Source organism: Salvelinus namaycush, unplaced genomic scaffold (assembly GCF_016432855.1).
Source record: "Salvelinus namaycush isolate Seneca unplaced genomic scaffold, SaNama_1.0 Scaffold118, whole genome shotgun sequence".
Lineage (NCBI taxonomy): Eukaryota > Metazoa > Chordata > Actinopteri > Salmoniformes > Salmonidae > Salvelinus > Salvelinus namaycush.
Window position 1 is genome coordinate 287,501 of NW_024057875.1, and position 24,636 is coordinate 312,136.

The 24,636-nt window shown below is 43.4% G+C and overlaps 2 protein-coding genes across 2 annotated transcripts in view; one reads left to right on the top strand and one right to left on the bottom strand.

Moving 5' to 3' along the window:
- The window catches only part of iqsec3a (IQ motif and Sec7 domain ArfGEF 3a), an 89,992-nt gene extending 79,910 nt beyond the window's left edge, over positions 1-10,082 (top strand). Inside the window, exons 12-13 of the mRNA XM_038982474.1 lie at positions 9,340-9,420; positions 9,582-10,082. Coding sequence (XP_038838402.1) covers positions 9,340-9,420; positions 9,582-10,082 — 582 coding nt within the window. The remainder of the gene's footprint in view (positions 1-9,339; positions 9,421-9,581) is intronic.
- A 1,690-nt stretch (positions 10,083-11,772) lies between these two features.
- LOC120036005 (sodium- and chloride-dependent GABA transporter 1-like) overlaps positions 11,773-24,636 on the bottom strand; it is a 28,958-nt gene continuing 16,094 nt past the window's right edge. Inside the window, exons 12-16 of the mRNA XM_038982475.1 lie at positions 24,311-24,442; positions 24,060-24,162; positions 19,006-19,106; positions 16,967-17,134; positions 11,773-11,817 (exon numbers count right to left, since the gene is read on the bottom strand). Coding sequence (XP_038838403.1) covers positions 11,773-11,817; positions 16,967-17,134; positions 19,006-19,106; positions 24,060-24,162; positions 24,311-24,442 — 549 coding nt within the window. The remainder of the gene's footprint in view (positions 11,818-16,966; positions 17,135-19,005; positions 19,107-24,059; positions 24,163-24,310; positions 24,443-24,636) is intronic.

The window sequence follows — 24,636 nt, forward strand, 5'->3', positions numbered from 1 at the left end:
GGGTGAGTGTGACCCTATTGAACTAACTATTGACCCTATTGAACTAACTATTGACCCTATTGAACTCACTATTGACCCTATTTAACTCACTATTGACCCTAATGAACAAACTATTGGCCTTATTGAACTCAGAACAGACAACAAATCTTGCCCCCATATAGCATGACATATCCATATACAGTACTAGTCAAAAGTTTGGACACACCTACTCATTCAAGGGTTTTTCTTTATTTGTACTATTTTCTACATTGTAGAATAATAGTGAAGACATCAAACTATGAAATAACACATATGGAATCATGTAGTAACCAAAAAAGTATATTTTATATTTGAGATTCTCTCAACAAGCTTCATGAGTAATGCTTTTCCAACAGTCTTGAAGGAGTTCCCACATATGCTGAGGACTTGTTGGCTGCTTTTCCTTCACTCTGCGGTCCAACTCATCCCAAATCATCTAAATTGGGTTGAGGTCAGGTGATTGTGGAGGCCAGGTCATCTGATACAGCACTCCATCACTCTCCATCTTGGTCAAATAGCCCTTACACAGCCTGGAGGTGTGTTTTGAGTCATTGTCTTGTTGAAAAACAAATGATAGTCCCACTAAGCGCAAACCAGATGGGATGGCGTATTGCTGCAGAATGCTGTGGTAGCCATGCTGGTTAAGTGTGCCTTGAATTCTAAATAAATCACCGACAGTGTCACCAGCAAAGCACCATCACACCTCCTCCTCCATGCTTCACGGTGGGAACTACTCATTCAGAGATCATCCGTTCACCTACTCTGCATCTCACAAAGACATGGCGGTTGGAACCAAAAATCTCAAATTTGGACCCATCAGACCAAAGGACAGATTTCCTCCGGTCTAATGTCCATTGCTTGTGTTTCTTGGCCCAAGCAAGTCTCTTCTTCTTATTGGTGTCCTTTAGTAGTGGTTTCTTTGCAGCAATTCGACCATGAAGGACTGATTCACGCAGTCTCCTCTGAACAGTTGATGTTGAGATGTGTCTGTTACTTGAACTCTATGAAGAATTTATATGGGCTGCAATTTCTGATGCTCATAACTCTAATGAACTAATCCTCTGCAGCAGAGGTAACTCTGGGTCTTCCTTTCCTGTGGCGGTCCTCATGAGAGCCAGTTTCATCATAGCGCTTGATGGTTTTTGCGACTGCACTTGAAGAAACTTTAAAAGTTCTTTGTGTCTTAACTGTCGTTTCTCTTTGCTTATTTGAGCTGTTCTTTCCATAATATGGACTTGGTCTTTTATCAAATAGGGCTATCTTCTGTATACCCCCCTACCTTGTCACAACAGAACTGATTGGCTGAAATGCATTAAGAAGGAAAGAAATTCCACAAATGAACTTTTAACAAGGCACACCTGTTAATTGATATGCAAAGCTGTCATCAATGCAAAGGGTGGCTACTTTGAAGAATCTCAAGTATAAAATATATTTTGATTTTTCTAACAGTTTTTTGGTTACTATATGATTCCATATGTTTTATTTCATAGTTTTGATGTCTTCACTATTATTCTACAATGTAGAAAATAGTAAAAATAAATAAAAACCCTTGAATGAGTAGGTGTGTCCAAACTTTTGACTGGTACTGTAAATGTCCTTAATAATTGTTCTAGGTAGGTAGGTAATAGGTAGAAACATAGGAAGTGGTTACTGCATTATATACAGTTGAAGTCGGAAGTTTACATACACCTTAGCCAAATACATTTAAACTCAGTTTTTCACAATTCCTGACATTTAATCCTCGTAAAAATTCCCTGTCTTAGGTCAGTTAGGATCAACAATTTATTTTAAGAATGTGAAATGTCAGAATAATAGTTGAGAGAATTATTTATTTCAGCTTATATTTCTTTCATCACATTCCCAGTGGGTCAGAAGTTTACATACACTCAATTAGTATTTGGTAGCATTGCCTTTAAATTGTTTAACTTGGGTCAAACGTTTCGGGTAGCCTTCCACAAGCTTCCCACGCTAAGTTAGGTGAATTTTGGCCCATTCCTCCTGACAGAGCTGGTGTAACGGAGTCAGGTTTGTAGGCCTGCTTGCTCGCCCACGCTTTCAATTCTGCCCACAAATTTTCTATGGGATTGAGGTCAGGGCTTTGTGATGGCCACTCCAATACCTTGACTTTGTTGTCCTTAAGCCATTTTGCCACAACTTTGGAAATATGCTTGGGGTCATTGTCCATGTGGAAGACCCATTTGCGACCAAACTTTAACCTCCTGACTGATGTCTTGAGATGTTGTTTCAATATATCCACATAATTGTCCTTCCTCATGATGCCATCTATTTTGTGACATGCACCAATCCCTCCTGCAGCAAAGCACCCCCACAACATGATGCTGCCACCCCGTGCTTCACGGTTGGGATGGTGTTCTTCGGCTTGCAAGCCTCCCCCTTTTCCCTCCAAACATAACGATGGTCATTATGGCCAAACAGTTCTGTTTTTGTTTCATCAGACCAGATGATATTTCTCCAATAAGTACGATCTTTGTCCCCATGTGCAGTTGCAAACCGTAGTCTGGCTTTTTTTTATGGCGGTTTTGGAGTGGTGGCTTCTTCCTTGCTGAGCAGCCTTTCAGGTTATGTTGATATAGGACTCGATTTACTGTGGATATAGATACTTTTGTGCCCGTTTCCTCCAGCATCTTCACAAGGTCCTTTACTGCTGTTCTGGGATTGATTTGCACTTTTCGCACCAAAGTACATTCATCTCTAGGATACAGAACGCGTCTACTTCGTGAGCGGTATGACGGCTGCGTTGTCCCATGGTGTTTATACTTGCATACTATTGTTTGTACAGATGAACGCGGTACCTTCAGGTGTTTGGAAATTGCTCCCAAGGAGGTCTTGGCTGATTTCTTTTGATTTTCCCATGAAGTCAAGCAAAGAGGCACTGAATTTGAAGGTAGGCCTTGAAATACATCCACAGGTACACCTTCATTTAAATCAATCAGTGTAACGGGTGTCTAAGTCGTTCTCCTCCTCGGATGAGGAGGAGCAAGGATCGGACCAAAATGCAGCGGGTGATGAATACATGATGAATTTATTAGACAAGACGAACCACGAAGTACACTTGAATAAATTACAAAAATAACAAAAACGACGTAGACCGACCTGAACATGAGAACTTACATAAAACGAAGAACGCACGAACAGGAACAGACTAGACAAACGAAACAGTCCCGTGTGGTACAAACACTGACACGGAAGACAATCACCCACAAACAAACAGTGAGAACAGCCTACCTTAATATGGTTCTCAATCAGAGGAAACGTAAAACACCTGCCCCTGATTGAGAACCATATCAGGCTAATTGAAAAGAACCCAACATAGAAACACATAACATAGAATGCCCACCCCGGGGCCTCCCGGGTGGCGCAGTGGTCTAGGGCACTGCATCGCAGTACTAGCTGCGCCACCAGAGTCTCTGGGTTCGCGCCCAGGCTCTGTCGCAGCCGGCCGCGACCGGGAGGTCCTTGGGGCGACGCACAATTGGGCTAGCGTCGTCCGGGTTAGGGAGGGTTTGGCCGGTAGGGATATCCTTGTCTCATCGCGCTCCAGCGACTCCTGTGGCGGGCCGGGCGCAGTGCGCGCTAACCAAGGGGGCCAGGTGCACGGTGTTTCCTCCGACACATTGGTGCGGCTGGCTTCCGGGTTGGAGGCGCGCTGTGTTAAGAAGCAGTGCGGCTTGGTTGGGTTGTGCTTCGGAGGACGCGTGGCTTTCGACCTTCGTCTCTCCCGAGCCCGTACGGGAGTTGTAGCGATGAGACAAGATAGTAATTACTAGCGATTGGATACCACGAAAATTGGGGAGAAAAGGGGATAAAATTTATTTAAAAATAAATAAATAATAAATAAATAAAAAGAATGCCCACCCCAACTCACGCCCTGACCATACTAAACAAAGACAAAATAAAGGAAATAAGGTCAGGAACGTGACAATCAGAAGCTTCTTAAGCCATGACATGACTGTTTAAAGGCACAGTCAACTTAGTGTATTTAAACTTCTGACCCACTGGAATTGTGATACAGTGAATTATAAGTGAAATAATATGTCTGTAAACAATTGTTTGAAAAATGACTTGTGTCATGCTCAAAGTAGATGTCCTAACCGACTTGCCAAAACTATTGTTTGTTAACAATAAATTTGTGGTGTGGTTGAAAAACAAGTTTTAATGACCCCAACCTAAGTGTATGTAAACTTCCGACTTCAACTGTATAGCCTGGGCCAGAGGTTTGGAGGTGGCCCTTGGGGCTTTCAGGTGAGTGAGAGAATGAGAGAATCGAAATGGCAAATTACCATGGTAAATTACCATAATTCTACAGGGTGTTTCAACTTTTATTCAGTTGACATAACCTACCACAATACAGCTGTGTGTGTATGTTTCTGTGAGAAAACGTAGCATTCCACATTCCACATGATCAGCAGAACTACAGTACCCAGAGGGATTTGCAATTACCACTCTGGTGGTGCTACATGACCTTTTGTATCCCTCCGCCAGAGAACTGGTGCACAGAGGCAAACACACCCGGCCAATGTGACATTCAGGGCCTGTTTAACAAGAGGCACTGTGCTCGGTCTCCATTGAAACAAGGCTTTATTTGTTCTAACAGTCCACGGGCCCACTTCGGTATCAGTTAATTTGGTTTTGATCATCTTTAAGATACATTATACATACAGTATCTGCTGGGTTAAAGGACTGGGTTAAATGCAGATTTGGAGTTGTATTATTAGTGATGGAGGTGTATTGTAGTTGTAGGTGTGTCGTACCTCCCAAGGCCAAGGTGGCTAGAGTAGGTGTTGTTCTTAGAGATCATGTCCCTTCGCTCTACCCCTACAGTCTCTTACCTCCTCCCCACGCTGAAACGTCAACCCCCTGTGAGCGAGGACGTAAGCTGTCGAAATGCAGCGGTGCTGGGTATAGGGTCAGTTTGATAGCCCCGTCTCCAGGAGACAACCAGATAGGGTGCCGCCAACACCGCCGCATCCCCCTGTGAGCTCTCAATACGCGGAGGGCTCCATTTGCCCTTGCCCACCTCTGCTCTGCCATGAGTCTATTTAGTCTGGATAAAGTGTAGCATGTATAGAGAAAGGTTTTTCATTGATTAATTATGTGCCATTAATGATATCTGAAGTTACAGTCATTAATCACATAACAACAGGTGGATTCATGTTGTACCCATGATCTATATACAGCCTGTAAGACACAATCTGCAGTATGTCCAGCCTGCTGAATATGTGTGACAGAGGGAGAGATGGAAGGAGAAAGGGCGGGAGGGAGGAGGGAGAGAAATCAAAGGCAGAGCGTGACTCATTGTTCGTTAAGGACGGATGATAAAAGATAAAAGATCTAGTTTATTACATTATGAATAAATGTACATCAAAAGCCCCGATGGAAATGGCATCCATGTCATCCGTCTAGCTTAAGGGCAATATGGAGCTGAAACCCTCGTGAAAAATCAATATGGACCTGCCAATAGTCATTCTTGTCACAGTTCCATTACCAAGCTTGCATAATAATCTAAAGCAGGGCTCCCCAACTGGTGGCCCGTGGACCGAGGTTGGCACGCGTGGGGTTTTATTTGGCCCCCCAAGTTTACTGAGCAAAACATTTTCATTGTTGGACATAAAAGACTAACATAACAACAGACACCAGGAAATCAACTCCAAGTTATTTTAATTTGGGAAATCTGTTCCCAAATATTCCCACCGGGGCCTAAACATTCATTTTTGGTCCACCAGCCACTGTGTCAAGTAGATGAAAAAATCTGTCTCACTTTACTGACCTGTACCTGCTCCTCCAAAAATGAATATATCAGCGCTTCACTCACTGTAAAGCTGTTGCTGCGCAAGGTGGGATGTAGGATTCAGATTTCTTTGTGCGATTAGCAGCTATGAAACAAAGCAGCAGAAATACTTTGAAAACAACTACATCAGCATTTTTCTGCTACAAATCGCACATTATGTTCATACTTGACCTTTGACTCTATTTTTATTCACAAATGCGAACATAATGCTCCACTGTAGAGCCCTGCAAATTGACCACCCGCCAACGTGGCTGGTGAAATAGACATTCTTACCCGACAATATCTAAATCTACCTGCATTTGGCGGGTGGCTGGTGTTCATTTCATGCCCTGATTCCCACGCATAATAGAGAGACGTGATCATACTGTATATAAATGTAAGCGAGGTTTGAAATGATTATGTTCTAATCAAATATTATATCTGTTTGGGCTTCTTGCAGTCAATTTGCAATCTACAAATGATTTGTAATTATCTTCCGGCCACCTGACCATCCACTCAATAAATAATGGTCCCGCAGTTGAATCTAGTTGATGATCCCTGGTCTAAAGCCTAGCCTACCATCCCAAAGTCCCTTCCTATGTTAGCCGCTCCTATCTTACAGTGCCTTTGGAAAGTATTCAGACCCTTTGACTTTTTATACATTTTGTTAGGTTACAGCCTAAAATGTATTAAATTGTTTTTTTCTCCTCAATCTAAACACAATACCCCATAATGAAAAAGCAAAAACTGTTTTTTAGAAATGTTTGCTAATTTATAAAAATAAAAAAATGAACTGAAATATCACATTTACATACTGAAATTATTCAGACCCTTTACTCAGTACTTTTTTCAAACACCTTTGGCAGCGATTACAGCCTCGAGTCTTCTTGGGTATGAGACAATAAGCTTGGCATACCTGTATTTGGGGAGTTTCTCCAATTCTTCTCTGCAGATCCTCTCAAGCTCTGTCAGGTTGGATGGGGAGCGTCGCTGCACAGCTATTTTCAGGTCTCTCCAGAGATATTCGATCAGGTTTAAGTCCGGGCTCTGGCTGCACTCAAGGGCATTCAGAGACTTGTCCCGAAGCCACTCTTGCGTTGTCTTGGCTGTCTGCTTAGGGTCATTGTCCTGTTGGAAGGTGAACCTTTGCCACAGTCTGAGATCCTGAGAGCTCTGGAGAAGGTTTTCATCAAGGATCTCTCTGTACTTTGTTCTGTTCATCTTTGCCTCGATCCTGACTAGTCTCCCAGTCCCTGCCGCTGAAAAACATCCTCACAGCATGATTCTGCCACCACCATGCTTCACCGTAGAGATAGTGCCGGTTTGCTCCACACGTGGCGCTTGGCATTCAGGCCAAAGAGTTTAATCTTGGTTTCCTCAGACCAGAGAATCTTGTTTCTCATGGTCTGAGAGTCTTTAGGTGCCTTTTGGCGAACTCCAAGCGGCTGTCATGTGCCTTTTACTGAGGAGTGGCTTCCGTCTGGCAACTCTACCATAAAGACCTGATTGGTGGAGTGTTGCCGAGATGGTTGTCCTTCTGGAAGGTTCTCCTGTTTCCACAAAGGAATTCTTGAGCTCTGTGAGAGTGACCAACGGGTTTTTGGTCACCTCCCTGACCAGGGGAGTGCTGCAGAGGTGGTTGTCCTTCTGGAATGTTTTCCCATTTCCACAAAGGAATTCTAGAGCTCTGTCAGAGTGACCATCGGGTTTTTGGTCACCTCCCTGACCAAGGCCTTTCTCCCCAGATTGCTCATTTTGGCAGGTCGGTCAGCTCTAGAAAGAGTCTTGGTGGTTCCAAACTTCTTCCATTTAAGAATAATGGAGGCCACTGTGTTCTTGGGGACCTTCAATTCTGCAGAAATGTTTTGGTACCCTTCCCCAGATCTGTGCCTCAACACAATTCTGTCTCGGAGCTCTACGGACAATTCCTTCGACCTCATTGCTTGGTTTTTGCTCAGACATTTACTGTCAACTGTGGGACCTTATATAGACATGTGTGTGCCTTTCCAAATCATGTCCTATCAATTGAATTTACCACAGGTGTAGTCCAATCAAGTTGTAGAAACATCTCAAGGATGATCAATGGAAACAGGATGCACCTGAGGATGCACCTCAATTTCGAGTCTCACAGCAAAGGGGCTGAATACATATGTAAATAAGGTATTTCTGTTTTAAAGGTTTTATATATTTGCAAAAATGAGCAAAAAACAGTTTTCGCTTTGTCATTATGGGGTATTATATGTAGATTGCTGAGGACATTTTTTTATTTAATCCATTTTAGAATAAGGTTGTAATGTAACAAAATGTGGAAAAGTCAAGGGGTCTGAATACTTTCCAAAGGCACTTTAAGTGTTTAATAATTTCCATAACGAAAGGGAACATATTCCTCCATGACAAGCACTTCCTGGTGGAAATTACACATGCCTGCATACATAATGAGGCTGATTTAGATCTAATTTGCATACGAGCTACACCGCAAATGTGTTCAGCGGCTGATTAGCAGACTCCACCGAGAATCCACCTACAAGTGCTCTGTAATGAAACGCAGCTCATTCTGGGTGTGTAGACAACTAGACATTTCCCAACATATCTCTTCGTTCCAAGACCCATATGTTTGGGGAGATGAGGGGAACTGTGGAAGGTACCCAAGCTGCTTGAGTACTGCTGGGGAGGAGTCATACAGCTGATTAGCCAAGTAGTGGCCTTTCACCCTGCAAGCAAAGCAGTGTTCGCTTTGAGACTGAATGGAAGTATAGTGTTTATAGTGAATTAAGAAGTCCATTTGTTGCGAAACATGCGCAAATGTGTTATGCCATCGAAGCCTTGAACATACTTGCTCTTGTAGCTTTTAAGGACGTTTTCAAAACATGGGAATACTGTTTGTAGTCATAGGACTAAATAGGAATCGAAGACAAAGTAATTCTCCCTGCAACACCAAACTATGTAGGATGTACACAACCCCCAGTGAGAATGCTTTAGTTTTTAACCGAAAAAGTTTCACAGGTAAAAAAAGAAAGAGTTTCTTCGGAAACTTCATGGGACGTCATGTTTAAGTAGGATGTCAAAACCCTCCTGGATCTTTTACGGTATGATCAGGCCTGCTGAACAGAGCAGGCTTGGTGAGTGATCAGGCCTGCTGAACAGAGCAGGCTTGGTGAGTGATCAGGCCTGCTGAACAGAGCAGGCTTGGTGAGTGACAAGGCCTGCTAAAATGTGTTGTAAAATGATGAGAGGCATGCATTCTGATGAGTGTTGCCTGTGTTGTCTGTGGATGTCTCGTCCCCTCCCCCTGTTGGTTTCACCTTCGTCTCCAGTTCTAATCCCCCCCTTCTATGTTCAATGGCCGTCTAAAAGCACCCCTCCCTCTCTCCTTCACCCCCAGTGTTCAGTGACCCTTAGTGGTGCACAGTGGTTTGAGAGGGAGGCACGGGGGCCCTCTGACTCCTTTAGAACCACCAGGCTCCCCCAAAATAAACAACTGACCCACACCTCTCCTCTCAACTGACACCCTCACACCCCCCCTCTATCCACAGCCTCCCCCCACCTCTCCCACCTCTACACCAATGCTTCCAGCACCCAGTCTGAACTGGTCCCCCCAGCAGCAGGGGGCGCACGTTCGCCCTCCAACCCTCCCCCTCTCTTCCCCCACCCCCCACCCCACGCATGCCAGTTGTGATGTGGTGTCACCCAAAAAAAGAGAAGAGGGCTGAGGGAGCACTAGAAGGAGGCCAGTCTTATAACATTTGATGCTGTCTCTGGCTGTTTTCTAAACTAGGTGTCAATTCACAACAGGCTTCATACGTACCAGCTCAGCAGCAGCGGGAGCTTGCCCCGGAGCCCCGAGAGTGTTGGAGCCCTTCTTAACCACCGGGGGGAGCTCTTGCAGCAGCCGCAGCTTCAGTCAGCCGCCGGCACCCCCCTCCACCACCTGCAGCAGCTCCAGCCAATCAGCATGGGTGACCTTCGGACCGACACACTCATCCAGTGCCAGCAGATTGTCAAGGTGATTGTCCTGGACAACAGCGGCCATGGCCGCGTGGAGGCCTTCCTCAGCCACACCCCCACCCACGCCCATCATCATCACCATGCCCACCACCACCAGGTCGTCCGATCGGCCGCCTCCACTCCTGTGAGGTCGCCAGAGAGCAAGGACGGTCACCAGCCCCCCTTACCCCCTCCTCCTCCCCCCTACAACCACCCCCACCAGTACATCCCCCCGGCGGACCCCCGCCTCAGCCTCCAGAGGACCCCAAGTGGCTCTCGAAGCCTGCTGTAAATAAGAGACCAATGAACCAATGACCCCCCCCTCACCCACCTGACCTCACCCCAACCTCACACCTCACTCCCAACCTCAGCCCAACCCCACCCACCCCGACCACGTCACTAACAGAACATATGTACATGCTATACATACAGAGACAGAGCTATAAAAAAGATAACACATCTATATGCATATATTTAAGGAAATAATGACAAAAGATGAATCGAGGTAAATATTTAAAAAGAGGTGTGGAGTAACGTCATGAGAATAATCCAAGTGAAAAAGAAGACGAATTTTACTTGATTCCATGTGTATTTTGAAATATTATGTAGTTTTAACAAATTTCTATAACAGTTTTGTCAGTTTTAACTCTTTAAATATAGATAATATCATTGGTTTCTTTAGTTTTCTGGATGGATCTTTAGTAGTTAACAAGGAAGGACGTAGTACAAAATCCAGCACCAACCAACTAGATTCAGATGGATTCCACAGACTATGTGAATGTCTTGGAGATTCACTCCAAGATTGAACTTAATCTAAGAACGACTTTTGTTCACTTTTACCATTCATATCCTAACCTCATCTCTACTATGTGTGTGTGCATTTGATTGACAATGACTGAACAATGTGTGTGCCAAAATTACGGAGATCTCCACCAAACGGACTACTTTGTACTCGGCTAGAAGAAAACTAGAAGAACTCAGAATCTCCTCCACTCTCACCTCGAGGAGTACCCTAGCGATATGTCAGTGCAACCTGTCTCCTTGTTTGCAATGTCTCCTTGTCTCCTTGTTTGCAATCCTTGTTTGGAATGTGGATTTATTCATTGAAATGGGAGACTGCTGTATCTCTTTCTCCCCTCTCTCTCCCTCTCTATCTCCCCTCTCTCTATCTCCCCTCTCTCTCTCTCTCTCTCTCTCTCTCTCTCTCTCTCTCTCTCTCTCTCTCTCTCTCTCTCTCTCTCTCTCTCTCTCTCTCGCTCTCGCACTGTCTCTCTCTCCCTCTCTGTCTCTCTCTCTCTCCCTCTCTGTCTCTCTCTCGTCTCTTTCTGTCTCTCTCTGTCTCTCTCTCTCTGTGATCTGAGGAGGTGTGTTATTTGTCACTCTCTGTGATGTTGTTTTTCTTTATTTTCTATTATCAGGAAACACACTTCCACTGTCATCCTCCACAGATCCCCCGTTCAGTTACTGTAGCTAAGAATGATGGCATATGAAGGCAAGGCAACCAATCAGAAGGCTTACTGCCAAACCAAAAGCCAATAACAGCCCAGGAAATAAGCTCTTTATTTGCTGTCGTCATTGTTATATTCAGCTCAGGAATTCTTGACGTAAATGTTCTGGAATGTTCTGGAATGGTTTAGATTGCACATTTATTGTATGGATGTGCCGTTATGCTGAGAGCATAACTAGGAACAGGAATAACTCCAGGCCCTAATCACAGCCAATAAGACTGGTATTTCCCACTATTCGCCCTTTGCCAGTCTGCAGATCTGTCTGCCAATACAATCCAACCAAAATGATTTCCCAGTGTATTTTGGAGTGCAACACACTCATTATGTTAAACATATGCACTGGATAAACATGACACTTGTAATTTCTCAATGCTGCTTCTTCTGTGTATCAAGATAGCCTTTTTATTTGACTTTTTAAAAGCTTAGTACTCCAATATTCACATCACTCATAACAGCACTCAAATGTTTTGTCTGTTATTTGCTCATCTGTATTGAAGGGGACAAGAATAATCTTAATCTCTCGCTTTTCGCTCAGCTTAGTTTGTTAAATATCAAATTGGGTTGTCGGAGAGGACAACAGAGTTATCTCCATCCATGTAAATGCTAAGGTCAACAAAATGTCATTTATCTGAAATAGTTCATCGACTGCTCTGGTCTGAATGTGCCCATGTTTAAAACATGAGCTACATCAGGTGGTGTGGAGTATGTATTCAGCTGGCCCTCCTGGCCTCCTCTCATCCAGCCCTGCCGCTAGTTCAGATAATTACCAACCTGCTGTTTGGAGGTCTCCATCTCATCTCCAATCTCAGTCTACTTCATCTGTGAGGAGCGAGCTCCTGGAAAAACAATCTATTGCACCACGCTGCTGTGGGGGCTGAGAGGTTGACTGTGGTGTGTGTGTGTGTGTCTGTGATATACCAAATGTGATATGTATCCCATATCTCTTGTGTGTGTGTGTGTGGAGATTGTCCCATGCCCACCGCAGCATCGTGACTCCCGCTCACCAAGAGGAGATCTCACACAAATCTCTTCAGCGGAGATCCTTCCCCTTTTTCTCTCTTTATTTAATGTGTCAGTTTCAATAGACACAAGGCTATGTTATATTAACTGCTGAAGGGTGTTTAAAACAGGGTTACATATTTCAAATACTTCACTGTGTCAGTGTCCCAAATAGCGCACTGTTCCCTCATAGTCCCCTACTTTTGACCTATAGGCCCTGGTCAAAATTAGTGCCGTAGAGAGGGAATAGGGTGCCATTTGGGACGCTCGCTGTCTCTTTAGTGTTGAACAGCCTATGGCAAACCAGAGAGCTGTGTCTGTATCCATTTCACACTCTAAGAACAAGGTAATCTGTTTTCTGTTCCTTTAGTCGTTGTCAATTCGAAATGTGGAGTGAATGTGATTCTTCAACCAGGCATGACATTGGTTTTGTATGTATAGGAGGCCTATTGATACTGTGATACATGCTTTCCCTTCAAAGTCAAGTTTGTTGTGCATGACTGAAGTTGACAGAGTGCAGCACAGGGGATAAATATGTCATTATTCTGTCCGTTCACCCACAATGCATCAGAATGTGAGAAGCCTATCATTGTCTTTGTGGGTGAAAATGTGACTGTCTCCCACGAATGGAGTCTCAAGCAGCAAAAATGAGGTTTAGTGGAAGTGATTGAATGCTACTGTAAGTTAGTTAAAATGACTAACCTTTTTCTTTGGATATAGACGAAAGGGCTCTGTGATGCTAAAAATGCACTGCTGTCATTTCGGGTGACACGTGGAACCCTTCCCTTCTGGGGGTTTTCTGTCACCTATGTTGTTCTATTGTCACACAATGAGGAAGGGAACGTTTTAGGAGGACGGACTTGTTGAATCTGGGCAAAGGTTTTAACCATCACCTCCCTCGGTTGGCTTTGAATCCCTCTTTACCTGTCTTTTGTTCTGCAGTATATCAACATGCTATTAAAGATGGTTTCAGTCTATTCACCATACTGGATGTCTCCTGTTCTTTCCCTCTGTTGTGCTGTATGACTGGGTGTAGTACACACAACGTTCTATTACACTGTATCAGAGTCACCTTTATTCTCCCAAGTACATTTACACATACCCACAATGCAATGTGCCTCAGTGAGAAGCTGCAGCCAGCAATAGACAATATCCAAGCGGAATACAGACACAAGTCAACATAGACATCATACAGAATGTACAATATCAGAACAGTAAACCTAAAACTCTGGAGTGTAGGCTGATTACAGTGAGAATATACCATTTACAGAGGGGCTATATCTATATAAGCATAGGGAGGGATGCTGCCGTGGTGAATATATTCAGTGCATTGACAGTGAAAGATGGGGTGTCCGGGGTGGGCAGGGTGGGCGATGATCTTACCTGCACTCTACCTTGTCCTGAAGGCGTGCAGGTCCTTGATGGATAGCAGGTGACAGAAGATGTGCTGCAGTTGGCGTGTGCAGCGGGCAGACACAGACCCAAACCAGACGGTGATAGTACAAGTGAGGATGATGGATGTGCAGAACTTAACCAGTTTCCTCAGCTGGCGCAGTATGTGAGTAGGTAGAGTACACACAACGTTCTATGAAACTGTATGTGAGTGACTATAGTACATAACATGTTCTATTACTGTAAAATATACCTCCAGTTCACTAGTTGAGGCTGAGAGGTTTTCCTGACCAAGTGACCTGATCAGGAAAACCTTTGGAACCAAGTTCTAGCCGATAACTAGAGCCAATACCCACTAGGCACACACTAGTTGAATCAATGTTGTTTCCACTTTATTTTAATGAAATTACATGGAACCAACGTGGAATAAATGTTGAATTGACATCTGTGCCCAGTGAGTAGTTTATTCTGGTCAGGTTAGGCGAGGAATTACTCCTGGCTAGTGAGTGGCTTCTCCCACTGTGTCCGTTGTTTTTTGTGTCCCAAACTGTGTCCCATGTTTTAGGAGTACTGGGAAGGAGATATCAGAGCTCTCTGCAGAATGTCAGCTGTTGTGGCTGCCTGACTAATGTGCTAGTTAAGTAGAAACACTAAATGGCTCTCAAAACGCAACAGATAAACAGAGGAGAGATAAACAGCTCTCTCCAATGAGTGCATGTCCGTTCCATTTGTAGAGATTATTCAAATTCAAGTGTATTGACCTTTTTGTATTGTGAGAGATGGTATACAGCAGGCCTATCTGTGAAAAGGGAGGCTAGCATAAAAGAGTTGACACTCGATTAAATGTATTTTGGTGGTTATGTTTGCTTTTATTGAACTGAAAGGATACCCAACCAAATCCCTTCTCATAGTACACATTTAGCCATGAGACATTTGAATTTGTTTTACTCCTGGCTTGTACAGTACCTTTATATAGGGCTACTTTATACAGTACATTATTCAGCACATTGTGTTGCATTTCATACACTATTACAGCATTTGGACACAGAATAATATTTACAGTTCAACACTATTGAAAACGAACACAGTATCTTCACGTAAGGGCAGTTATAAACATTTAAGAGATGTTAATATATTGTACAAACTGTTATTTATAGTACAAACTGTTATATCAAACGCTGAACTGCTGAACGCTACCTCTAATCAATATGTACTGCATACAGCATCGTAGAAGAAACAGCCATAACACATTCAAATTATTACAAATGTTTTCAATTTATTCAGATACTTTACAAAATGCTTTGTATTTGTTCGTAAGCCAAAGTGGGCCACAATGACTTTGTATAGATCTGAAAAAGTTGGTGTCACCTTATGAATTGTATACAGCTGTGTACCATAGAAGATAAAACATTGTATTGTTCAATAATACAGTCCATTATATTATGTGACCATTCAGTTCCAGGGGATACATATGGAATGGAAACATTTTGGCCAGGGCATCTCCCATGACGCCTCTCTCTGTCTGAATATTGGGGTGTATTCATTAGAGCAAGACTGTAGCAAATAGTTTCAAAACGTTTCGCAACGGAAATCGTTCACTCCTAACAGAAACAAGAGTTTCTATTGGACAAATTCAGGTAGGTCATTCCCCATTTCATTCTGTTTGCTTCTGTTGGCTTTCATTTTGTTCGTTTGGTTCGTCATTTGGTTCGTTCCTAGTGAATACACCCCTGTGTTGACTAGGTGTCCGGCATAGTCAGGAATTCTGGGTGGAAGTTGCCTGTAGGAACAGATCTAGGATCGGTTTACCCACCCAAAAATCCTAATCTTAACCATTAGGAGGAAAACGCTAAACTGACCTTAGATCAGTGCCCATGAGTCAACTGTATCCTATTCCCGGTTAGACGGCGGCTTCGCCCACACTTCCTGTGTGTGAATTCTGGTGTGTGACGGCAGCATGTTCACAAGGTGCGCTGGTGGTCATCTTGTGCCAACGCTGTTCCGGACAGACAGGGAACCAGCAATGAGGGATACTTTCAACTACAGTCTAAAGGCGATTTCTCATAATACTTTCAACCAGACCTAGGTTCAAATAGCCTTTGAAATACTTAAAATATGTTGAGGGTTTGTTTGAGCCCACCTGGAATTCCAGTTGGGTAGTGTTTGCCCATCTTTTGGGACTATTCTATTGGTTCATGGTGCCAGGCAAGATCAGTCATGCACAAATGCCATTTGAACCCAGGTCTGCTTTTGACTACATTATAAAAGGTAATCTTTTCCATTATAATGGGGCTGTTTGATAAATTACGTTTTATAGCTAGAGCAATTTATTCATTCTTCTCATATGTGAAAGAGGTGGAGTGAGGGGAAAACCGGAGAGAAAGGAAGAGGTGTATAAAGAGATGAATGCCGTGTTTGAAAGCATCAATTCTATTCAGTAGCTGATCACCGACTAAGCAGATTGACTGGTCTACAATCATATTAAAACGTTATTAATGATGCAAGGTTATTTGTAGATCAGTCAGTCTACTCAGTTGGTGGTCAGAGACTGAGCAGAATTGATGCTCTCAAACTCGACCAGAGACTGACAAGAGTGAAGGGACACAGAGAGAGAGAGTAAGGGGACAGAGAGAGGGTGGCAGAGGGAGAGATATATAGAGGGGACAGAGAGAGAGAGAGAAACAGAGGGGACAGAGAGTGATGGGGACAGAGAGAGAGAGAGAGAGTGACGGGGACAGAGAGAGAGAGAGAGAGAGAGAGGGGGACAGAGCGAGGGGGGGGGCAGAGAAAGAGAGAGAGTGGGGGGCAGAGAGAGTCATAGAGGGAGATATAAAAGATAAATAAAAAATCTAATGGAACAGAGTGAGAGGGAACCAGAAAGAAAGAGCAACTGAAAGAGGTAGAGATGTCTAGCCAGTCCCCAATCTGTCTCTACCCCTTCCCCTTAGCATGAGAGAGGTAGAGATGTCTAGCCGGTCCCCAATCTGTCTCTACCCCTTCCCCTTAGCATGAGAGAGGTAGATGTCTAGCCAGTCCCCAATCTGTCTCTACCCCTTCCCCTTAGCATGGGAGAGGTAGAGATGTCTAGCCAGTCCCCAATCTCTCTCTACCCCTTCTCCTTATCCCCAACCCTCGATATTTGCAGTATATTTGTATAGTGGAAACAATATGGTGCAAGCATCTACCTATCCAGACCCTACAGACATGCTATTATGGAGGGCTTAGGGCCAAAAGGAAGGATATGGAGCATAGTGGGATCTGCTGGTTGACTGTGTACCTGTTTGATGCCGCCCTTGGAGGTGCAGAACATGTAGATGACATAGCCCGGCACAAGAACCATGGATGACAGAGACATGACCCAGCCAATCCCCTGCCCCCACGCCGGGTACACGTACTTCCCCAAGGTCAGGGGGGTCATCTCAATGGCACTGAAGGTAAACACTCCCTGCACACACAGAAACATTTGCATTAGGTGAGGTAATAGGTGATGCTCCAGGCCGACTACATCGTAGATGTATACCAGATCTCACAATAATAACCTGACCAGGGACTGCGGTTGAAAATTAGCCGGCAGGCTAAAACCGGCACTTCTACTGAAACGTTGATTAATGTGCACTGTCCCTGTAAAAATAAATAAACTCAAAAACAAAACAAAAACACCGACCGGCGAGATAGGACAAGCTGACAAAATGGGACAAGTCGGCATGCCGGCCAGATAGGACAAGTTTGACGGCTGGCCAGATAAAACAAGCCGGCCAGATAGGACAAGTTTGACGGCTGGCCAGATAAAACAAGCCGGCCAGATAGGACAAGTTTGACGGCTGGCCAGATAAAACAAGCCGGCCAGATAGGACAAGTTTGACGGCTGGCCAGATAAAACAAGCCGGCCAGATAGGACAAGAGATGGTCCCATCTGGCCAGTCAGATAAGACAAATCAGCCTGGACAAGTTTGGCCAGCCAGTCAGATAGGATAAGTTGGCCAGACAGCACAAGTCAGTCCGGACAGGTAGGACATGTTCGGCCAGCCGGCCAGATAGCATAAGTTCAGCCAAATAGGTTAAGTTGGCCAGTTAGTAAGTGATTAACTGAGTAGGGGAGAGCAGTACTCCATCACACAGTCAGAATAACGATAGCATCCCATAGATGTGTCTAGAACATTGATCTTCCCATGTTGATACAGCCCTATGGGCCACTGTGAAAACTTCATGCACTACATGCCTTTTCTCAGGACTAACTCCTCCACAGATTTATTCTGGACAGAGACTGATTGTGAACACTGAGGAGTGTTGTAACTGTCATAGTGTTGTTCTATTGTCCCATTTCTTACTTAAGCAATACTTCACTTCATATGTCTGGCAGCTGTGTTTTTTGTATTGTTTTGTGTGTGTTTTTGTTTCGTACTAAATGGTAAAAGAAAATCCATTAAAATAAAATACACGTATACTGAACAAAAATATATATGCAACATGCAAAGTGTTGCGCCCATGTTTCATGAGCTGAACGCAGGAACTTTCCATACACACAAAAAGCATATTTCTCTCAAATTTTGTAGACAAATTTGTTTACATGCCTGTTAGTGAGCATTTCTCCTTTGCCAAGATAATCCATCCACCTGAAAGGTGTGGCATATCAAGAAGCTGATTAAACAGCATGATCATTACACAGGTGCACCTTGTGCTGGGGGCAATAAAGGGCCACTCTAAAATGTGCAGCTTTGTCACACAACACAATGCCACAGATGTTGCAAGTTTTAAGGGAGTGTGCAATTGGCATGCTGGCTGCAGGAATGTCCATCAGAGCTGTTGCTAGAGAATTGAATGATAATTTCTCTACCAAAGTCGTTTTAGAGAATTTGGCAGTATGTCCAACCGGCCTCACAACCGCAGACCATGTATATGGCGTCTAGTGGGTGAGCGGTTTGCTGATGTCAACGTTGTGAACAGAGTGCTCCATGGTGGCGGTGGGGTTATAGTATGGGCAGGCACAAGCTACGGACAATGAACACAATTACATTTTGTCTATGGCAATTTGAATGCACAGAGATACCGTGACGATATCCTGAGGCCCATTGTCGTGCCATTCATCACCCGCCATCACCTCATCTTTCAACATGATAATGCACAGCCCCATGTTTCAAGGATCTGTACAAAATTCCTGGATGCTGAAAAAAAATGTATACATTATGCACTATATAGGAAATAGGATGCCATTTGGGACACAACCAGTGTTTCTGAGATACAGGGTTAAGTATGATTTCCCTGAGGATTTAAACACATTGAAAACCAATGAGAAGCCTGAATGGAAATGGCAGTTACCAGGCAGATTGCTGGAGTGAAGAACTTCCAGCAGAGCTTCCACCAGCCGCAGGGCCGATAGCCAATCATCTCTTCAATGTCCCCATAGAACTTATCAGCTCCTAAGACAGAGCGAGAGAGAGCATTGAACAAACTACACAAGGTGACGATTTATAGGTTATATGTCAAGACAGCCCAAATGTTATCTGTAGGCTATGTCTCAAGTGGGACTGTTGATGTGCTTTGAGTTAGCTAGGCAGCCAGCTGTTGTTGACTTACTCAGTGAAGTGAAAACTTGGATAAGCAATAACTTTTTAAAACTAAATTACAACAATACTGAGATCATGCTCATGAGCCCCAACTCCCTCATCAAGAAACTTGGTCAACTTAGCATGACAGGGTTAGTGGAAAATAATAAAGGAAAATATATTTTTAAAAGATATGTACTGTATGTATATATACAGTACCAGTCAAAAGTTTGGACACAAGAAGTCATTGTCTTTATTTTTACAATTTTCTACATGGTAGAATAATAGTGAAGACATCAAAGCTATGAAATAACACATGTAGTAATCAAAAAAGTGTTAAATCAAAATATATTTTATATTTGAGATTCTTCAAAGTAGAATCTCAAATATAAAGTAGTGTGCAAAGCTGCCTTGATGACAGCTTTGCACACTCTTGGTATTCTCTCAACCAGCTTCATGAGGTAGTCACCTGGAATGAATTTCAATTACAGGTATGCCTTGTTACAAGTACATTTGTGAAATTTCTTTCCTTCTTAATGCGTTTGAGCCAATCAGTTGTGTTGTGACAAGGTAGGGGTGGTATACAGAAGATAGCCCTATTTGATAAAAGACCAAGTCCATATTATGGCAAGAGCAGCTCAAATAAGCCAAGAAAAATTACAGCCCATCATTACTTTAAGACATGAAGGTCAGTCAATCCGGGATATATCGAGAACATTGAACATTTCTTCAAGTGCAGTCACAAAAACCATCAAGCGCTATGATGAAACTGGCTCTCATGAGGACCGCCACAGGAAAGGAAGACCCAGAGTTACCTCTGCTTCAGAGGATGACTTCGTAAGAGTTAACTGCACCTTAGATTATAGTCCAAATAAATGCTTCACAGAGTTCAAGTAACAGACATCTCAACATCAACTGTTCAGAGGAGACTGTGTGAATCAGGCCTTCATGATTGAATTGCTGCAAAGAAACCACTACTAAAGGACAACAATAATAAGAAGAGACTTGCTTAGGCCAAGAAACACTAGCAATGGGCATTAGACCGGTGGAAATCTGTCCTTTGGTGTGATGAGTCCAAATTATTATTTTTTGGTTCCAACCGCTGTGTCGTTGTGAGACGCAGAGTAGATGAACGGATGATCTCCGCATGTGTGGTTCCCATCGTGAAGCATGGAGGAGGAGGTACAATGGTGTGGGGGCGCTTTGCTGGTGACACTGTCAGTGATTTCTTTAGAATTCAAGACACACTTAAAAAATATATTTTGATTTGTTTAACACTTTTTTGGTTAATACATGATTCCATATGTGTTATTTCTAAATGTACAGTTGAAGTTGGAAGTTTACATACACTTAGGTTGGAGTCATTAAAACTCGTTTTTCAACCACTCCACCAACTATAGGTTTGGCAAGTTGGTTAGGACATCTACTTTGTGCATGACACAAGTATTTTTTCCAACAATTGTTTACAGACAGATTATTTCACTTATAATTCAATGTATCACAATTCCAGTGGGTCAGAAGTTTACATACACTAAGTTGACTGTGCCTTTAAACAGCTTGGAAAATTACAGAAAATTATGTAATGTCTTTAGAAGCTTCTGATAGGCTAATTGACATCATTTGAGTCAATTGGAGGTGTACCTGTGGATGTATTTCAAGGCCTACCTTCAAACTCTGTATCTTTGCTTGGCATCATGGGAAAATCAAAAGAAATCAGCCAAGACCTCAGAAAAAAATTGTAGACCTACACAAGTCTGGTTCATCCTTGGGAGCAATTTCCAAACACCTGAAGGTACCACGTTCATCTGTACAAGCAATAGTACGCAAGTTTAAACACCATGGGACCATGCACCTGTCATAATGTTCAGGAAGGAGACGCGTTCTGTCTCCTAGAGATGAACGTACTTTGGTGCGAAAAGTGCAAATCAATCCCAGAACAACAGCAAAGGGCCTTGTGAAGATGCTGGAGGAAACAGGTACAAAAGTATCTATATCCACAGTAAAACGAGTCCTATATCGACATAACCTGAAAAGCAGCTCAGCAAGGAAGAAGCCACTGTTTCAAAACCACCATAAAAAAGCCAGACTACGGTTTGCAACTGCACATGGGACAAAGATCGTACTTTTTGGAGAAATGTCCTCTGGTCTGATGAAACAAAAATAGAACTCTTTGGTCATAATGACCATCGTTATGTTTGGAGGAAAAAGGGGGACACTTGCAAGTCGAAGAACACCATCCCGGGGGTGGCAGCATCATGTTGTGGGGGTGCTTTGCTGCAGGAGAGACTGGTGCACTTCCCAAAATAGATGGCATCATGAGGCAAGACATCAGTCAGGAAGTTAAAGCTTGGTCGCAAATGGGTCTTCCAAATGGACAATGACTCAAGCATACTTCCAAAGTTGTGGCAAAATGGCTTAAGGACAACAAAGTCAAGGTATTGGACGGGCCATCACAAAGCCCTGACCTCAATCCTATAGAACATTTGTGGGCAGAACTGAAAAAGTGTGTGCGAGCAAGGATGCCTACAAACCTGACTCAGTTACACCAGCTCTGTCAGGAGGAATGTGCCAAAATTCCCCCAACTTATTGTGGGAAGCTAGTGGAAGGCTACCTGAAATGTTTGACCCAAGTTAAACAATTTAAAGGCAATGCTACCAAATACAAATTGAGTGTATGTAAACTTCTGACGCACTGGAAATGTGATGAAAGAAATAAAAGCTGAAATAAATAATTCTCTCTACTATTATTCTGACATTTCACATTCTTAAAATAAAGTGTTGATCCTAACTGACCTAAGACAGGGAATTCTTACGAGGATTAAATGTCAGGAATTGTGATAAACTGAGTTTAAATGTATTTGGCTAAGGTGTATGTAAACTTCCGACCTCAACTGCATATGTCATCATGTTTAGTGTTCTCCATGGTCAGTCTGTCATCATGTTTAGTGTTCTCCATGGTCAGTCTGTCATCATGTTTAGTGTTCTCCATGGTCAGTCTGTCATCATGTTTAGTGTTCTCCATGGTCAGTCTGTCATCATGTTTAGTGTTCTCCATGGTCAGTCTGTCATCATGTTTAGTGTTCTCCATGGTTAGTCTGTCATCATGTTTAGTGTTCTCCATGGTCAGTCTGTCATCATGTTTAGTGTTCTCCATGGTCAGTCTGTCATCATGTTTAGTCTTCTCTCTGGTTAGTCTGTCATCATGTTTAGTGTTCTCCATGGTCAGTCTGTTATCATGTTTAGTGTTCTCCATGGTTAGTCTGTCATCATGTTTAGTCTTCTCTCTGGTTAGTCTGTCATCATGTTTAGTGTTCTCCATGGTCAGTCTGTCATCATGTTTAGGGTTCTCCATGGTCAGTCTGTTCTTATGTTTAGTGTTCTCCATGGTCAGTCTGTCATCATGTTTAGTGTTCTCCATGGTCAGTCTGTCATCATGTTTAGGGTTCTCCATGGTCAGTCTGTTCTTATGTTTAGTGTTCTCCATGGTCAGTCTGTCATCATGTTTAGTGTTCTCCATGGTCAGTCTGTCATCATGTTTAGGGTTCTCCATGGTCAGTCTGTTCTTATGTTTAGTGTTCTCCAGGGTCAGTCTGTCATCATGTTTAGTGTTCTCCATGGTCAGTCTGTCATCATGTTTAGTGTTCTCCATGGTCAGTCTGTCATCATGTTTAGGGTTCTCCATGGTCAGTCTGTCATCTTGTTTAGGGTTCTCCATGGTCAGTCTGTCATCATGTTTAGTGTTCGCCATGGTCAGTCTGTCATCATGTTTAGTGTTCTCCATGGTCAGTCTGTTCTTATGTTTAGTGTTCTCCAGGGTCAGTCTGTCATCATGTTTAGTGTTCTCCATGGTCAGTCTGTCATCATGTTTAGTGTTCTCCATGGTCAGTCTATCATCATGTTTAGTGTTCTCCATGGTCAGTCTGTCATCATGTTTAGTGTTCTCCATGGTCAGTCTGTTCTTATGTTTAGTGTTCTCCATTGTCAGTCTGTCATCATGTTTAGTGTTCTCCATGGTCAGTCTGTCATCATGTTTAGTGTTCTCCATGGTCAGTCTGTCATCATGTTTAGTGTTCTCCATGGTCAGTCTGTCATCATGTTTAGGGTTCTCCATGGTCAGTCTGTCATCTTGTTTAGGGTTCTCCATGGTCAGTCTGTCATCATGTTTAGTGTTCGCCATGGTCAGTCTGTCATCATGTTTAGTGTTCTCCATGGTCAGTCTGTTCTTATGTTTAGTGTTCTCCAGGGTCAGTCTGTCATCATGTTTAGTGTTCTCCATGGTCAGTCTGTCATCATGTTTAGGGTTCTCCATGGTCAGTCTGTCATCATGTTTAGGGTTCTCCATGGTCAGTCTGTCATCATGTTTAGTGTTCTCCATGGTCAGTCTGTCATCATGTTTAGGGTTCTCCATGGTTAGTCTGTCATCATGTTTAGGGTTCTCCATGGTCAGTCTGTCATCATGTTTCGGGTTCTCCATGGTCAGTCTGTCATCATGTTTAGGGTTCTCCATGGTCAGTCTGTCATCATGTTTAGGGTTCTCCATGGTCAGTCTCTCATCATGTTTAGGGTTCCCCATGGTCAGTCTGTCATCATGTTTAGGGTTCTCCATGGTCAGTCTGTCATCATGTTTAGGGTACTTATACTTATTTTATGATGTGATTTTATAACTGTTGATCCTTCTGGTTTTCTTGTGTACGTAAAGAGACTGTATTATTAGTATTAACTGTAGACATATACATGAATCATGTTTAAACAGGATGTATGCTTGTAGAAAACAACAATGATAGATCCTATATTTTCCTAATGGTATAGAAGCTTACTGTGTCCTACCATAGAACCAGGAAATCGAGATGGTTTCGAAGAAGACGAGGAAGAGGAGGCACATCCCGCTGGCAGAGTAGTAATCAAACAGCTTGAAGACGTACAGACCACCCTGGGGAAGCATCGCAGCCATAGAGGATTGTTCAAAGGCTCAACACACACACACACACACACACACACACACACACACACACACACACACACACACACACACACACACACACACACACACACACACACACACACACACACTGTGTTACCTGTGTGATGTTGGAGAAGCCGATGAGGAAGGAGATTAGACAGATGCCGAGGATAAAGACCTTCTTCCTCTTCCTCAGCACCATGGGGAACTCATCCATCAGAGCCGTGACGAAGCCCTCCACGGTACAGAACTACAGGCAGAGCACACAGGTTAACACACACACGTTGGTTCACTCAGGTCTTGCACCAGAGAACTCTAACAGGCTGCCAACTTCTGCAGGGTCACCTGGACGCTTCTGTTGAAAATGAAAATAACAGTGGTAATTCTATGTAACGTCTACTCAGTAGCAACAAGCCACTTGTAACATATCTACCTGCCGTTCTG